The sequence below is a fragment of the Aythya marila genome (genome assembly GCF_965140915.1).
Source record: "Aythya marila genome assembly, chromosome: 5".
NCBI lineage: Eukaryota > Metazoa > Chordata > Aves > Anseriformes > Anatidae > Aythya > Aythya marila.
In genome coordinates, this window is record NC_139046.1 from 53,668,890 (window position 1) to 53,687,258 (window position 18,369).

Sequence of the window (18,369 nt, forward strand, 5' to 3'; positions counted from 1 at the left end):
GAAGCAATATGAGTACTTTATTGTAGCTTGAAAACATACAATAACAAAACTGACAACGCTGTACTCTAAGAAAACTTGCTATTTCTGAAGAAATAGCTCCCTTTGAGAGAGAATTCTAGGTACTTTTTAATTGTCTCAAAGTGAGTAACATCTACTTTGTCATAATACAAATAACATCAAAATGTTCAAAACACCACTAGGAAACTGGCCTAAGTCAGAACACTCTGACCTTTACCACTGTGTGATCCATAAGATATCTCTGTCTTAATGGGACAGTATGCTGAGTCTTTCAAAGTTCAGTCTAAAATGCGGTAAATAGTAGTTTAAGAAGCAATAATGTTCCTTGAACAGAAGTTTATGTCCTTATTTGCTCTAAACGTAAATCTAACTTCATCACTGTAATTTTTTTTAGGCTATTCTAAGAATTTCTTAAGATACAAGTTTGCAAGCTTTTTCTGCAAGGTGGAGGATATTAAACAAATGCCCTAGTTTATTAGCAATACGTGATGTTTTTATTTTACTTGACAACTGTTATCTGCTAACATCAACAGCAGACTCTGTTGCATCCACTTCTCATTCGCATTCTTTCTTTTCCGCTTGAGTGAGGCCACCAAAACCAATTCCTTTGGGACCAAAATTTTTTGCGTAGCAAACTGCAAAAGAAGGAGGAGGGTAAATAATATTTGAAATGTTTTCATGTCCAGGTAAAGGACTTGTGTCTTTAGTACTAGTTCCAAATACAAGTTGATAAAAAGAAGGAAATGTGAATATCTTTCTCAATAGTGTCAACAGAGTCTAATAGTGAAACACATTTGACTTAAACGGAAGTGTCGCATCTTCTCCAAAAAAGTCAGAAACTATATGTATGATTTAGGTAATGTTTTCTTTAAAACTGCCTTCCCATCCATACGGACCATCAGAGATTTTCAAAGGAGGTTAAAAGAACTAGAACGTAGTCCAGCCAGCTTTTGATGGTAGCTTAAGCAATGCCACATTAACTGTGTATTGCTAAGTGTATGCATGTTTGTTTATCACAATTCTGTTTAAATAATAATGGTCAGCATATTTGTCAAAATATGCCTGTTTGACTACATGCTGTTATCAGACTGTGCAACTAAGTATTTTTTAGGACTCTGTAGAGTTCAGCATAGGATATGAAAACTTGGCATACATGTACTTTGCTCCTTAAGCTGTTTTGCATAGTTAAGTGAAATCTGCAAGGTTTGTTGATCTGAGAAGAATATCTGGATGTATAAGTTAGCATGAACACATTTTCTTCTCTACGATCAATATAGCAGAAGTATCTTTTAATTCTTCCTGGCAAGAATTCCAATTGGGATCATGACCTTCAAAGATCTATCTGTATATTTGTGATTTAGTTATTTATTTTTTTTTAGGAGTGAGTGAGATTGTGTAGGTACAAAAATTTGCCCAGCAGGTATAGCCAGTGTTCCTGTTAGGAGGTCTGAGGATAAATCAGAGAGGATGTTGTATTTGTAGAAAAATTACAGATTTAAAATTTAAATATTCATAGCAGATGTGATTGCAATGCTGCCGTAGTTCTTTTTTTGTTTTTGGAAAGTTGTGAAAATAAAATGAAAATTCATGTAGTAGTTAAACATGCAGCAGTAAATCTTGATGGCAATACTAGGTCTAAAAGGAATAATCTTACGTTGACTCGATAACCTAGTTGAGGTCGTTGCAATCCTTACCTTTACAGTAGAGCTCTCCATCTTTGTCTGTAACATTGGTAGATTCTAAACTCTTGCCACAAATAGCACAGCGGAAGCATGTCTTATGCCAAGGCTGAGGAAATGAAGACAATTCATTGTGTGTTACAGCAAATGCACAGCTAGCAGATGCAAGAAACAACTAACTGTTGCTTTTGCCTAAACTGTCTTCTTGCTCTTAAGGCTTCCACTTTTTGTCCTTCTAGATTTTCTTTTTTAATTATCTCACTTTATTATCCCATTATTATTTAACATCTTACCTAGCAACTTGCTTGTTAATAGAGCTCTAGTAAAACACAGAGAGCCTTAGATAGTGCTCTCTCATAGTGGCCTCTCCCTTTGTATGCGGAGGTAATATTCTAGCGAGAGTTCAGAGCAGAGGGTCAGCATGTCACGGGATGCTGGCTTTCCTTTTTTTAGTCAAAGAAAATAAGTGTTTTTAATATAATCTTTAGAATAATATAATATTTAATACATCTGCATTTGCCACTACAAATAAATGTTTAAATTAGAACTATTCCAAGAGGTGTTGGTAGGATGACGGTGGCAGAGGAGGCAGCCTGTACAGTAGCCAAAGGAAGGGTTGTTCCACAGACATCAACAAGATGCAGAAAATTCAGGCTTATGCAGGAGCACATGACTTTAAACCTGATAGGCGATATATCAGACTTTACCAATTCGTTATCATCTTCTTATGAATATGAAGAAATCATCTTCATATTTTCTTCATCAAGACTGAGTAAAAACTTCAGGGAATGATTAGCTATAGTTTATCTCCATTTGAAAAGCTTTTATCTTAGTGTTTTAGTAACTACTTACTTTTCCTCCTCCCATTATCTTCTCTGCAGCGTACACTGACTTGCCACAGCGGGGACATTTATCCACATCGACAATCTTTTTGGCAAACTTTGAAGGATTAGTTGGTGTAGAAGGGCGAGCAGGCTTGGGTGACCCCCTACAACAGAAGTTTTCAGTGTTTTTAAAATACTGCTTAAAATGCTATCTTCATTTTAGAAATTTGAGGTTGTGGTGTTTGTTTTTTGTTTGTTTTTCTAAGGGGAGAAATACTAAATTAGTAGTCTAGGACATGCAAAAGGGGGAAAAAAAGAAACTGGAATTGTTATAGGATCACAGAATCACTTAGATAGAAAAGACATGTTGTATTGCGTAGTTGAAAAGCTGATACCATAGCCACTGATACTTCCTGTACTGGACTGAGTAAATGGAACTAACGGTAGCCACATTTAATGAAAAGTGGAAGTAAAAAATAGATTTTGTTTTTGTTGAAAGGAAAAAAGAGAAAAAGAAGCAAAGGACCCCCACTTCTTGTAACTGGCTACCTGCTAGTACTCAGTGAGCAGATCTTGAAAAACAAGCTAACAAAAAAAAAAAAACAACTTGATTTTGCATGCTCTTTTTTGTTGTTTTATTTTTATTCACTGCAACATTTTGACAAGGAACTGTGGATCTTAGGTGACCTGGGGTCAAAAGCATTAGAAAAATAGCTTTACTTTATATTTCTGGACTTTGTGCTTTATGTCCTTGTGCTTGCTTAAAGTCATTGACAGAACTACTTGTGAATTATCAGGTTGTTGGACTGCAACAGGTCACTAAATCTACAGGACATAACAGTTCTGGATGCAGAACTCTGCCCACAGTGGATGTACTTGGGAGTACAGTTAAATAAGTTATTTGAGCTGTTATTACCTGCCTAGCATATTTGTTGATGAGTTCCCTTATAGTAATAGCAGAAGACAACATTTTTTTTATTTTGAAATGTGCAGCTTTGAGAATCGTAGGAAAATAGTTTAGAAATGTACTGTCAGACATAATTATGTGGAGCTGAGGGTTTTTAGAGATGCTATCCCATGGGAATCCCTTTGTTCAGGCATGTTCTCCGTGTGCTTGCAAGTATTGCTCAAGCCACAGGGAGGATTTAGAAACGTTATTTCTGTATTGAGAGGAGTAACAGTATGTGGTATTGTGATTATTTGTCTAACAGTAAAACTTAACTGTATCTTAGGCTCTGATAAGATAAAGAAAATTTTCATGTTCTATGGTGAATGTGATCTTTATCACAGTGCTACTCCTGGCAAATTACAATTGCAGTGATTGCAGCGTAGGTTTGTTGTGGCATAAAAAGGCTGCTGCTGCCAATTGAAGGAGGAGGAAATTCATGAAGAGAGCTTACAGAGGCTGGAAATTATTAATAAATGGTACACTGCTGTGTCCACTGAAGAAAAGGTTGTAGGAAGTTCTGTTCAGCCACTCATACTGCGTATTGTTTTAGGAACAGAATAAAATATCCCTCTATACCATATATACCCAGTGACAAGTGGTATCAGAAAAACATATATACAGTGACAAGTGGTATCAGAAAAACAGACAGTGCTGTCAGTGGGATTTAACTCACTGTTGCAGATTCAAGCCTAGATGATCCCCAGTGTCAGTGCTGAGACATCCTGCCCCTTGTCCAAAGCCAACACCTTTGGGGCCATATTTTCTTCCATAGCAAGTTTTGCAGTAGATTTCAGATTCGTGAGCTGCTACTGTGGTGCTGTCCAGAGCTTTTCTGCAAGCCACTAAAAACAGGAAAAGAGAGGCATGGATAAACATTTGCATATTCAAAGTTGAATTAATGTGGTTCAGAATTATTAGTTAGTGTTTATTTTTGGTCATCTTCAAAAAATACAGAAGGGGTTAGTGCGTAGTCAGTATAAAGCCTCACTGTGCTGTTGCTGATGTAATTGTTCATGCACACAATGTTTGCGCTCTCCAGTTACACTCTAACCCCAGAAAAATCTTGGGCTTGTCAAGACAATTTTTCTAGATCTGTGAGGCCAAAGATGGATCTGAAGTAATCATCCCAAACCCTAAAAACAAGGGAGAGGTTGTAGGGGTGTCGATTCTACTGTGCATCTGCACCTTTCAGTATAGTTCCCCTGAGTGTGGAGTGGCTTTCTCATGCCAACCTATCATATTTTAGGCTGGCAAGTTTTAAAAAGAGAATGTAACATACTTGCACTGTCCAGTCAGAATCAAGCAGGATATATATATATATATATATATATATATATATATATATATATATATACACATATACATATACATATATATATGTATTTAACTTATTTTTTATTTTTTTTCTTTATTTATATAATTTCATTTTTTGGGGCTGTAGTGCCAGAGGAAGCAGTGATTCCAAATACCTGATTTTCTCAACTCTGTTAGACTTATTCCAGGACGACAAGAACACGATGATGTAGATTCTGAGACCACAAGGACCTCCTGCTAGTCGTATTTGTTATGGAGAAATACCGCGTGGCTTAGCTCACCAGAAAAGGTCTTGGAGACTTTTGGACAGAGGATGCCCCAGGAGCACCACATGCATAATGGAATGCAAGTTATACTCTCTATGTCACTACTTTAAATCTAGCCTCTAGTTGAAAGGATCAAAGTTAATGAGTGCTAACAGCTGCTTATTTGAGGTCTCAGTAGACAAGTATCTATGTTTTGAGAAACACAGTCCACATCTTGAGCCAACAAACATAGCTAAGTTCGGTCTTGTGCATGCTTTCTCTCAGCAAATGTGCATGGAAGGTAAGGTAGATAAACCTGAGTTCTCTGGGGTCCTTTGCTGATCTGAAATCTGGTCATCTTTTTATGACCAAATCCTGTTACCAGGCCAGCATGAATCTCCTTACTTTATATGCATGGAAACCTGGACAATAACGAAAGTAAAAAATAGTAGTGGCAGTCTTCATGTGCTTGGTGACTGTGTATGCCACGCTGGTTTGGAAACTCAGTGGACAGTCCTCACCCCATCAAGAGAGGATGAAGCTTTCAGTTATGAATGCCTATAAAAAAAATGGATTTTGTAGTATAATTCTAAAAACAAAACAAAACACTTTTTTACAAATTGTGCAGTGTGTCCACAGTAGCTGCTGGGGGAGGAGAGTGGGGGAGTGTAGGGAAATAATGTTCTCTTCAACTTCCTTTGACCAGGTGCACATATCACAAAGGGCTCTCCAGTCATGTGTGTCCCATTGATAGCTTGGAAAACAGTTGCTTAGTTCATATAAGTAACACAAATATGTCAATTGCGCAAGTATGGATGGAAGATCAAGCCTCTAGTAAAGCTCTCTGAGTGTTTGATTAGTCCTTTTTTTTCCCCCTACGTTTAACTGTCCTGCTGTGAGTTTTTTCTCAAATTCATTCAAGTCAGAATTTAAGGATTTAAGGTGACATTAGAGCTTTGTTTCCATTGCTGTAGTGTGTAGATGGGAAAATAATTTGCAAGGACTTGTTTAATTAACAGAAATAAAATGAGGGGCTTCTGTAAATGTGTGAACTTGATCACTTTGTGCCGCAGTCTCTTCTGCTTTGGGATTATAATTATGTTTGCTGCAGGAGTTAAGGGATGATGGAAACTAGCAGTAGATAAAGTGTTTCTATTTCTGGCTCTGTAGGGATAGAGTATCAATCCGCCACAACAGATGGAGCAAAAGCCCTTGAAGTGCTATTGTTGAAATAACTTTGAGACCTGTCATCTGCTAACAGATACTGTTTGCAAGCTGGCACTAAGAAGTTTCAGGTTTATGGCGAGAGATCCTGCCAAATGTCCGTCACAGCTGTGTTTTAAGCAAAACCTGACAGGGAAACAAGGTACGTAAACAGCAATCTGTGCAAGGAGAAAGGTTTGTTGGAAAGAAGCTTTAAAAACTGTCTGTAGGGAAAAACGATGGAGTACAGATATATTTTATAGTTCTACATATCTCATTCTTACTGTCTTAACAGGTTGGTTTGAATTGCCTGTAATTTTGCCCAAATTTAACTTTGTGATCCAAAAATACTAGCGTTTTTCATGTGCCAGGTCAGATAGAGTAAAAGCTCAACTAAATTGATTTAAATTGTTTTTTTGTACCCAAGAATGGGTACAGAGAGGACTGTTTTTCTTGTCTTGAGAAACGAAACCTTTAACTGATTCATTGAGAAGTCCACGAACATGATACAAGATATTGAATTATCTGGTCCAAAGCTATCGTATGTGAATCATGGGAAACATAAAGCCAATTAACATACCTCTCACATGCCAGCTGGGCTTAGCTGCATCTTTAATTTTTGACCTTAGACATACTTCTGCTGGGAATCCTTTTTTTAGTATCTAACCTATCAATAATTTAGTTCACACTTATGAGTACAATAGACAAAAAAAAAAAAAAACAGCAGACCTAATGAATGCTTGTTGTTTATCGTGAGTTGTTTAAAAACAAAATCAGCTGTGCTAAGATTGAAGCTTAAACTTCAGTCACCTATGTTTCAATATTAGGTGTCTGAGAATGCACATAAGAGAAAAATGTCCTGTTGTGTCACAGTTAATGATAGCTTTTTATTTTTATTAGACACTGGAGAGTCTATTCATTTGACTTCTCTTTGCATATCACTTTCTAGCATTGACTAAAGCATAAGTGTCAATTAAATATTTTATCATAATTAACACATCCATGCTTCTCTCCCTGTAGCTTCTGTGATCTATAATACTAATTGTTACAGGCAGCAAATGGAAGCAATAAGCAGTCTCTAGTTTTTACCAAACTAAGATTTTTACCATCTGTAAGAATTGGCTGGAGGCTATCAATTAACTACAACATGTTTTGAGGGAATTCTTTCTTAGTCTTTAGGCATCACTTGCAGGGGATGGGGAGAAGGGCAAACAAGACTCATGTATGTCCTTTGAACTGGTCCTGTACAGTGCTGAAGTGTCATCTAAGCATGTAAAAGCTTTCTCATTTATGAGAAGGAAAAATTTTGAACCTATCCAGGAAAGGAGGGTAAAAAAGCTAAATTCAGTACTCTCAATTGTGCTAAACTTCATAGCGCAAAGGTCCTAAATCTCAGTTGTCTGCAAAATACATTATTTAGCTATCTTTAGTTCTTATCAAATTGTTTTCTCTCTTCACAAAGGGCAAACAGAGGTGGAGTGATACGTTCTCTCTCATTTTTCAGGCGCTAACTCATCTGTAGAGAAAGCTGTCTGCTGAACATTGAAGATGCCTGGGGAAAACCGTGAGTGAAATGGGACTGTAGGAAACATGGGGAAGGAGAAGACTGAAGTACTTGCAGGGTGTTGGTGGGAGATTTTGATGCAAGAGATAATCTTTCATCTTTTCTGTGTGCATTTTTTTTAGGATTAATTATAAAAACACTCATCTACTATAATATCCTAATAAGACATACTTCTGTCTCAAGAGTTCTGTTCATTTAGTTCCTCTAGACTTTTAAACTTGAAACCCGTAATATGCTACACTGTGGGACAGAGTAGGATTTCTTCAAGATTTACCTAGATACCGTATTTCTGCAGCGCTCTAACATCCCTAACAAAAACCATCATGCTTCATAAAAGAGAAGTCAAGATCCTGAGAGAGACATTGTCCAGTGGCAAAGGCTTAGAAAATTGAAACTTGATGATTAAGAGCTGATGTGGAGTGGCAAACTGGTCTTTCGGAAAGTTGACTGCTCTTTCTGAAAAGCTGCAATCATTTTCTATCCTTCAGTTGCTTTAAAAAAAATAAAATAAAAATGGTGGTGGGGGAACCAGTTTTCATCTTTAGTGGATTATTATCTGGAACTAAACTAATCAATCATCCTTACAGACAAGGATCTCTCAACTCAAAACTGACTTTCTACAGAGGTTTAATTAAAACATACTGGGGTTGAACAAATGTGCTCAAGTCTTTGCTCACTCATCTCATTCCCCTCTCCAGTGTTGCATGCAGTATGTGCAAGGTGTGGCTGCTTATGGTAAGAATATTTTCTTTTGGCCCCATGGGATCCTTAGGTTTCTAGAGAGTCATTCCAGAGTGAGCCTTGCTGTGCTGTGCTTGAAGTAGCAGGATTAGTGCGTGACTGCTCTCTCCTTTGAGTTTTCTCAGAACTAAGATGTATAAGCCTTACAAAACTTTCCCTGTGTGTAATTGAGTCTGACACTGGCTGTGGCTACTGTCCTGTACCTTGGTTGGGCTGTTTATGACCTGCTGTAGGTGCCCCATTGGCAAACATGTTGAGTTAGGCCAAATACGAAGCTTCTTTATTGTGTTTCTGCTTGGATGCAAGTTAATACAAAATAAATTTCTAGCTTTAAGGGACGATCCCTACAGAGCTATGGAAATAGCGTGAAGTTAAAACACTATAGCCCAGCTTACTGCAGAGGAAGCATGTCTTGTGAAAACTCCTTCCATTGCACTGAATTTCCTCAGCGTGATACACTGTCTTCTCGCAGGCACCGCATTTAGCTCCACCTCCCCAGTTTGGCATCTTTGTATGCAAAGGGCAACCTATAAAATCAAATTGCATAAATAAATGCAATGGAAAAAGTGAGTTATTTTAAACAGAACAGCTTGATTTTTTTTTTTTTTTCTTTTTCCCCTTATTGTTCCCAACACCATCACCAGTGAACTGCTATTGCGGGGTGGCCCCGAGCCAGGATCTGCTTGGGTGAACTGTACCACAGCACTCGTAAATTATCTGCTAGCAGAGAGGTGAGATGGCAGCTGAGAGTCAGCACAGGTCTGCGTGCCAGGCCCTGCGTAGGAAGGCAGACCTGGGGAGACCTTCTGTGCTGCTGGGATGGTGGCTGGCGTAATGGCTCTTGGAGCAGACACGCTGCGTATCTGTGCTGTAGGAGGAATGTCACAGCAGACAGGTCGCGGGGTGAGGGCACCAGCCTGGTGCTCTAGGAGGGCAGCCTCGGTCCTCTGCATGGCACTCTTCTGTAAATAAGGTCGTTCCTTAGCATGCAATCAGGTAAATACAGTACATGGTAAATATGTTAAAAGATTGCGAGGTGTTTCAGTAAAAAGATTATAGGGTCATTCTTGCGTCTTCTGGAGAAGTGAATCTAGGCTGTATAGTCATTTAATTTCAGTCCTGCCCTCCCTTCTATCCTAGCACAGCCTTTTCCCTTTAGTTCTTGCTTTCTTTTCATCTGTGCTGATGAGGCAAATTTTAACGAAGGCTAACAAGCACTTTTAAGCCTTACAGGAGCTGAAAAGCAAAAACTTTGGACAGAATTTGACCTTAAACTCTCTACAGAAAAATATTGTCTGTAGGCTGTGTGAAGAGACACTGTATTGTGCTCTTGATGCATTTCCAAAGCATGACCTTCCTCAGTGATATATGTATATAGGCAATTATATATATATATATGTATATAAAGGCAATTTTCTCTGTCAGTATGATGTTATATTCTCCAGTGAATTAAGAGCTGGATAAATTCTACCTTGAAGTTGAACAACTGTATGATGTTATTTCAGAGGACGCTGGAGTAGAAAGTTTGTTCTTTTCTGAGTTTCTCATAAAATGCGGTCACTGTGCAGCAGGATTATTGCTGCAGCAAGTTATTATAAAGTAACGACAGGTTCCTAAGATGCTTAAACTGTGCTTTCCTTCATCAATTGTTGCTAAAATCTAAAGATGGGAGAGAAAGGCAGTGGTGCTTACTGTTGCAGTTACTATTGAAGTGCCTTTCCCAAGGTCATGTAGGAGGACAGTGACAGAGCCGGGAGCTGAAGGCACACCACCTGACTGCAGGCACAGTAAGTGCCCTTCCTGACGATTGTGCTATCACCCATCTGAAATGACCACAGCCTATGGTTTGCCCTTCTGTATTCTTGTTTGAGTCATCATTTCTGGAAAGACTGGAACGTCATCTTGTCATCTGCACGTCGTATTATCAGGTTGTTCCAAGCTCCTGGCTCGAGCCTCCTTTGTCCTTCTTGGAAAGCCAGTCATTTTCTTATTATAGTTCTTTCAAAGCCTGCTTGTCCCAGTCGTATTTGATTAAATCCACCAGCAGATATTCTTAAATAAGAAAAGGGTTTTCACTACTGAATCAAGTCTGCCACCTGAGAATTTTCTTCTGATGTCATGTAAGAGAGGGGAAATGATCATAGCAGTGATGTAACATAGCTCTTACTTTAAACGGCTTGCATTTTACCCCAACAATTTACAGTGTCTGTACATATGACTCTAACATCCCAGTTACTCATAATCTCAGTGACTTCTGTCCCATATCTGCTAAATTTCAGAATGAAATTAATGTTTTCTACCTGCCAGCTCTACAAGATTAATCTGCAGCTGAAGGGAGTTCTTTCTGGCTACTAATGCTAAACATCATGCAACTAGAGCAAAAGGCAACAGTATCAGGCAAAACCAAGACAGGACTGTAGCATAGGAGTGAGCGTGTGCTCATGCTGAAGCAACGGCACCGAGGATGCAGCAGTGTGGGCACATTTTAACTATCAGTGTTTGATAACAACCCAGATATTAGCATATCCTGAGGTATCCACTGTTGCACTCCGGTTATTAGTATATTCCCAACCCCATTTAATCCCCCATTCACTGCTGTGACTGTTACCTGCAGTAGACAGCATATCTGACATCCTACTGCAAGACCCAGGCTCTCCTTTGGGATGCTGATTTTGGCTTAGTGGAACCAGTTCCTTAGCTCGATCAGCCTAGTCCTCAGATGCCATAAAGCAACTGCTCCATTAAATTCTTTCAGACCCTGTCAGTTCTCCTGCTGCTCTGACAGCTAGAAAACCCTAATGATGCATGAGAGAGAGGAAAGCTCAGCTTGCCTCTGTGTTTATTTGTGATGTAACAAGAAAGAAGGAGAAATACAATATAGAGATCTGATGTAGCTGAAATAAATAAGAATAACTGTATGCAAGGAATGGATGATAAATCCGTTTCCCTCTTACTCAGGAATGCTTTAACAAAAAAGTGCTGTTTAAATCTTTTTCCAATTTCTTTTAAATGGGAGAAAAGGAAATAGGGAGAAATATTTCACTTTGGTAAAATCTTTTCTCTGTCTGACATTTTATGTTCTCCCTTTTTTAAAGCATTTTTTGTATCGGTGTTATTTTTTCTTTCAAAATTGAAGTAATACTTGTCAAAGATTTTAAGAGAAGGAAGAGCAGTGACAGAAAATTCAGTGCTGTGATTGAAAATTAAAACAAGATTTTTGCATTCACAGTGTCTCCTTTGATTCAACCAGCCAGTTGAATCCTGTACCTGCTGCAGCAGCATCAGCAGCTGCCTGGGAAGAGCGTGGTTTGCACCTCTAGTTACTAACAGAGTAAAACTGCTTCTGCTGTTCTAGTTCCCTTCAGAGACACACAGAGTATTTCAAACTGTGGCAACAGGAGACTTGTTGGAAAACTAATTCTGATTACATCATTAGCTGAAAGAAACAAATAATCTCTGAAAGTCTGATAATGCTTGATAGCTACAGGCTGTGGTTAGAGCTCTTAGAAGAACCATTGCTCCTGAGGCTAATTATAGTTACATGACTGGGCATGCATACACATTTTCCATGCTTTTTTGGCATCACCTGATGGGAAGCTGTAGGAGAAAGAAGTCACGGTAAAAATGTTATGCCAGAATCCTTACGGGAAGAGTGGTAGTGGATGGCATGATGTCTGCACTGGCTGGCTTAAAAGCCGGGTGAGGGATCAGGGCAACTCCACAGTCCTTGTGTTCTTGCTTTATTCATCTCCCTGAATGCAGAACAGCAGTGGCCCTCCCTGCAGATGCTGCCTGTGCAGCAGGATTACTGCAAGCCATAAATTCCATTTCTGTCTGCATTACCTGCAAATAGAACTCAGCCTCCTACTTGTCACGCAAAAATTATACCCAAAGTCTTAATTCCACTTAATTAAATTTGGTGCTAGTATCTAAACTCATTTGAAATGCCCTGAGTTTTGTCATCTTAATCTGGCTAATTTACAGGGACTGCTAGAAATGTTTTGTTTGTTTGTTTGTTTTTTAGCATAGATCACCAAAATATAAGTGTTACCCCTTGTTGGCAGGCACTTCAGGTACTGTTAAGCTGGAGGAGCATGCTTGGCCTTGCTGTAGTATTCAGCAGCTTGTATCATTCAATTTCAAAATGCAGCTACTACCTGGAGTAGAATTTATTACATGGACGTGCAGCCAAGGATACGTGCTTCACTTTATTTAGATTGTAACACCACTATATAGGCTTGCCTCAGACCAAAGGAGCCTTTGAAGTGTTTCTGTGCTCTTCACAAGCATGAAAAAAATGTGAGTTGTCTTCTCCTGGGCTATTAGGCATGCTGTACAAATCTAGCTGTAACATGATTGTCACAGAGCGTGTGTCACTGATCACAGTACTATTGATAAGAGCGTCATCCAAAAATATATTTAGATCCATTGATCTAAATGGGAAGTGGATGAGGTAGTGGCCTTAGAAGTTTCCTAGAGGAGCAGAAGATAGTGCTAGGCAGTGCAGTGCAGGTGAAAAAAGATATTGCGCGTAATTTTGGTGTTTGTTTGCAAAATAGTAGGTTTTTCCTTCTAAATGCTTCTGTGTTTGATAGTCTAGAGCTCAAGTAATTTCTGCGTGAACGGCAGAAATCATTTATCGTGTAGCTGGGAGGGTTATCTCAGGGTGCCACATGTGCTACAGGCTGCCTTTGAAGCAGATAAATAGACTGGGAAATGTAGGTCTTCATGATCACTTCACTGATCCTGCTGTGGTGTAGGGGCTGAACCAGGGCCGGCAGGAGCGCTGTGCCTTGCATCTCTGGTTCAGTCCTAGCTAGGGTTGTTTGGCCCAGACCTGGTTAGGAGCATAAAAACACTGATTTCTTTTATAAGAAACAAAGAATAATAATATCAAATGAAATCGCTGTCTACGCTGAAGTGCAAGCATCGAGGCTATGCTGGGAATTCTTTGCCCTGTGGAAGTCTGTGGGAAATGTCAGCACGGGCAGGACTCCCTTCTGGTATCTAATCACAGCGCTGCTGCTGCCCTGTCCTGTGACAGCCAGTGACTCACTCAGCCCTCCTCAGTGCTGCTCACCTCACCAGCCCCGTGGGGATAAAAATACACGGCTTCCTTTGTGAAGACCTTCGAATAGCCTCGATAGAAAAGGTAGAGCTGGATCCCACTGTGTATATGTGGGGATCTCATCACGTTGCGTGCAGTTCCTGCCGGGCCTCTGGCTGCTGCTCCAGTGAGCCAGCTTCCCTCACCAGCCTTGTCTTGTATCTGTTGGCCTCGTAGGAACATTTTGAGTATTTTTGGACATCTAAAATGGCACTGAGGGCAACTGAATTCTATCTATAGTGTCTCTTCTGAAGGAGTTGTAATGTCTTCTGATGTTTCTAGTTGATTTTCTTTTTCTCTGTCAGTTTTACTGTTATTTAGTGTAGCATTCCTTAGTGGCAAAAGCTTTGTTTGCTTTAAAAATATTTAAGCATTTCAATTCTATTTAGAAGTAGTGATAAAATGCTGCTATAGGTTTTCTCTTTCTCTCTAGCTAGCACTCAAAATGTTCTGTTTTATCTTGATGTGTCTGCAGTGTAAAGCACGATCCTTGCTGCAGCATCCAGAAACGCCAAAAGGTGTTTTGGTCAAAATCTAGTCCATTGTGGAAAGCATTGTATGTCTTAGCAGACTAAATCTACAATAGAGAAAATGTTTGTATTTGAGGAGTGAGCTCACTTAATGAAAGAGGCAGTATTGTTATATATTGATAATTATATTTCTTACGTTCTGATGCATTCAACAGACTATGGATACACACAATTTTTAGGTCAATTAGTTTAATATATTCAACCTCCACCATGATCTCATGATGGCTAGCATTTCTTCCTTTATTTCTGTGGTAAACCAACATGTAGAGATGAAGGGATGGGATCTTCCACACTGATGTGGGAAGATGAACATTGGTTTTTCATTGACACTGGTCACTCTGAGTTCCATGAGTGCTTTTGAAACAAAAGATTTTAAGTGACATGACATGAAGCACGTGATGGGCAAAGCTGATAGAAAAAAAAAGTCCTGTGCCTGCAACTTCTGCTTTAATCTTCGTATCCTTCCTAATTATCTATTATTTTCTTTCATAGTAATGCTGTATTGCTGTTAAAAATGTCTCGTTGCACACTTTGAGAGAAACTTAAGCTGGCACCAAAAAACAAAAGGTACCCTGACACTAGAACCAGGTATTTAGTTGTGACTTCAAAAAGGAATCTAAAACCCAACCCTTCCTGCCCCCTGCATGTGCGCTCACCATTTCACATGGATTCATGTGGCTGCAGAAAGCTGCACCCCGCTGTACAAATGAGATGTTCCTTTTTCCAGAGCTAATCCTCTGCTATCAGCTTTCACTTTTCCTTCCTTTCCTTCTCTATGCCCATAGTCACGCACTAAGTCTTTTTGTGGCAAGCAAAGCTGTTAAAGGCTGTAAAACATTGCCATGATGATTGAGATCAATTATTTTATATAGGTGTAAGGCTTTATTTTTTGAGATAATTTGATTTTTAGATGGATAGCTTTTCAAAGTAAGCAATGTTTTGTTTTTTAAGTATTGTGGCTCTTCTGAGTACCTTGCTGATCATGCTGCCCTTTAATGCTTGTGTAATCAGTATCTGAATTCTTTCATCCCACATTGTTTTTTTGCCTTTTTCTTTTTAGCCAGTTTGCATAGAATTTTTTCTTGTATGATATAAAATCAATTAGTGACTGACATTAAATCCATTGAGTTTGTTTTATTTTCTAGAATACTTCTCTCTGAGAAAGTCTGAGAGCAGGTAAATTTTTATGCTTTAGAAAGCGTTTGTACATGGACTAGCTGTGGAAAACACGATTATGTAGTTCTGGAACAATTTTAATGTTTCTGAAACTTCTGTTATCTGGTCCCGCACATAGTCAACGCGCGCCTCATTAACAAGGATCTCCACAGCCCTGTTCTTGTAACACCAGTAGCTACTAAGTAGGCTGAGAAGCCCAGACGAATCTCTTATCAGTTGACTGCTACAAACCTAAAATAGTGCTGTCAGCTCTGTAGGGCTCACTATGCATTTTCTTAAGCAATAAGCAAGTTCTACTACCTGTTGGGGAAAAAAACCCAAACCCTTACCAGCAGAACCCCATATAGCGTACTTACCGGAGTAGCTTGATGTTTTTCCCTGTTTTCTTATGCCTCCAAGGATGTGAACTGGAAGGATTCCTGCACTCTTTAAATGCAGTGGCCACCACTGCTGGCCCTATAGGCTGGGAGGGGAGGGGAATGAGAGAGGGCTTCAGGGATCTGAGCAATGCCATTGCTATCATGGAGCTGAAAATAACTTCTGACAAAAGCCTGGCATTTTGTTCCCTTATGTCCACTTGTGAGTAGGTGGACAACAATGCAGCCCCTCAGATGACGCCTAGAGGGCATTCCTAAATGCAGCCTAATAGATCATAAATAAAGAGTAAAGTTTTGTAGTCGCTATTGCATTGCTTAAATGTGAAACATAAGATAGTGGTTCCTGAAAATGAGGATTTAGTCATGAACGGTCACATTGCAAAAAATAATTTGCCAAAGTAACTATAGCTATTCATATGTAAAGCTGTTTGTAGGAACCCCTCTGGAATTCAACAGCTTTAAACCAAAGAAATTTTCCTTCAGCTGAGCAGTTCATAACTTGATATCTACAAATGGTGTGTCTGATGAAGCTCTTAGAGTTCAGAGATTTTTTTTTTTCCTATAATTTTCTAATTGTTACCTTTTTTTAGGCATTAAGATAGCTAGTTAATATGCATGATGCTTAACATGTCTTACCACTGTGGCAGTAAATGTTTGCTGTGCCTCGGTGAGCCCCTCGGAAACGGATGATGCCACAGCTGTATGAGAAATGCAAAAACCCAAGTATGAAGCACTTAAAGTTCCTTTTTGACAGACATTTATTTTAAAAGCTTTGAAAATCTGGAAGCTAATTCTTGTTTGCTAAAAGGATTTTTAAATTAAGAAACTTGCTTTGGTGTTGTGACTTTTGTGGTGAGTGAAAAAACCGAGCCCTTCCAGCTTAGGGTTTGAAAACTGAACAGACTGACGCTGAAGGTCCCCACTCTGGGACGTTCAGGGAAATGCAGGGAGCTGAGATGCCAAATCCCTGTCAGACCTTAGGGTTTTAAGGGCCTGTTCACTCAGACTACTTTGAAAGCTCTTAGGAGCCTGTAGGATCCCTTGACTGCTGAGTCCGGCAAAGATTTCCTAATGCAGAGACAGGTCCTCGATGCAGAGTTAGGGACCTGTTTTTTCTTGAGCAGGAGACCAGGACTTGACCTCTGCTTGGTCATTGTCCCTGGGCAATTCTTGAACTCTTTTGCCTGTATCAAATAAGGCTGCATGCAGAGGTGATGCTGCAGTGTACAGGCAGTGAGCATTTCTTGTAAGGTGGGACTTGCAAGGAGGGACTGCGGCGTGATTGAGCTCACTGCTAGTGCATGGCAAGCACTAAAGCTTTCCATGAGAACCCAGTGTTTGCACCCTTGGTGCTTCATAAATTGGGATCCTTGACATTTGAGAGAGCCGAGTGTTCGTTAACCTTCACTCTTGTCTTCAGGTAGATCATGTGTTTGGATGGATTTGCACCGTGTCATAAAAGAGGGACTTTCCTAGAGCTTGGCGACAGTAAATGAGGTAGTGAGCTTCCATCTACGGAGAGGTTAGACATGTAGAAAGAGCAACAAGCTCGACTAGTCAGAGTGAAATGCAGGTCTCCTGGGGAATAGAGTACTTTGAACAGGGAGATGGTAGCTTTTCAGCCGGCAAAGTGAACAAGAACAAAGTGCTAGGTATGACAAAGCCTGCAGGAAAAAGCAAGCAACTGCGTTTTGATAGGAGTCAAAGGACACTAGGCAGCAAGTGGGAATATTCGTCCAGCTTTTCACAATAGGGCACTGTTTGTGACAAGACCTTTTTTCAAGCCTAATTACTGCAGTTTCTTGTTCTGGCAGCTGCGCTATCCAAAGCCAAAAATTCTGTACTTTCAAGTAATGCAAGTTTCTATAAACCTTCGCCTTTGTACTTCTACAGTTACACTGATAGAACGAGGTGTGAGGAAGATTGGTCTGATCAATGATCATGCTGGAGAAGAAAAAGAACTCTATTTGCTGCTGCAGGGAGAATTGCTCGGTTTTCCAGCTTGTATTCTTCTCTCCCCCTTAGGTAGGACTATTTCCATAGTTATCCTGTCAGATGTATTTTGTATGATAAAGTAACTTCATACTATTAAAAAGCAAGCCAGTCAGTTTTACTGTTAGCTGCTTGAACTGTATTTCATTGCCAGTCCAATCCTGAATCTTGGGCTTTACTGTAGTAGTTTACAGAGCCTTTCTCCTGCCCTAATTTGGGCAGACAGGCATATTTCACAGGGGAAGGCACATACACTGGACTTCGCTTAAATTTCATTTAATTTAATTTATTTCATGTCATCTAAGATGAATGTGAGGCTTTATCTTCTGTCCTTCAGCACTGAAGAGACTCCAGTGTATGTATTTAAACACGCGTGGCTTAACTTAAACTGTTTAAAATTGCAGAAGGGGAGAAGCAACACTCAGAAGCTGACATCGATCTCAGCTAGAAAGTGGAAATGAACTGTGCTGCCTCTTGGCTGAGGTAAGACCTCTGTTCTGTGAGGCTTCTCTTCCCTTCCTTGTTGATGGTTTAAGTTAAAATGTTCACTATGTCCCCATACAGCACAGTAAAGGAAAATAATGCCATACACATACTACACATGCATAGCGTTACTACAACTTCTGCTTCACAGCTGATCCAGGCAGATT

The 18,369-nt window shown here is 39.6% G+C and overlaps 1 protein-coding gene across 1 annotated transcript; it reads right to left on the reverse strand.

Moving 5' to 3' along the window:
* CSRP3 (cysteine and glycine rich protein 3) lies at positions 1–15,833 on the reverse strand. Its single transcript, XM_082761600.1, has 6 exons — positions 15,707–15,833; positions 8,933–9,064; positions 4,144–4,312; positions 2,550–2,685; positions 1,713–1,806; positions 1–653 (listed from the first exon to the last, which is right to left on the reverse strand). Exons 2-6 carry the CDS (start codon positions 9,042–9,044, stop codon positions 574–576), a joined length of 591 nt encoding a protein of 196 aa, XP_082617726.1. The 5' UTR covers positions 9,045–9,064; positions 15,707–15,833; the 3' UTR covers positions 1–573.
* Positions 15,834–18,369: the final 2,536 nt, after the last annotated feature.

What these genes read in the sequence shown, in the direction of transcription:
- CSRP3 (XM_082761600.1), bottom strand. Translation starts at nt 9,044, where the DNA reads ATGCCAAACTGGGGAGGTGGAGCTAAATGCGGTGCCTGCGAGAAGACA. An exon ending in CAAGACATGCTTCCTCTGCA is followed by an intron (nt 4,313 to 8,932) that starts GTAAGCTGGGCT and finishes TCCTGTTTTTAG; the next exon opens with TGGCTTGCAGAAAAGCTCTG. An exon ending in TGGAGAGCTCTACTGTAAAG is followed by an intron (nt 654 to 1,712) that starts GTAAGGATTGCA and finishes CTTCTTTTGCAG; the next exon opens with TTTGCTACGCAAAAAATTTT.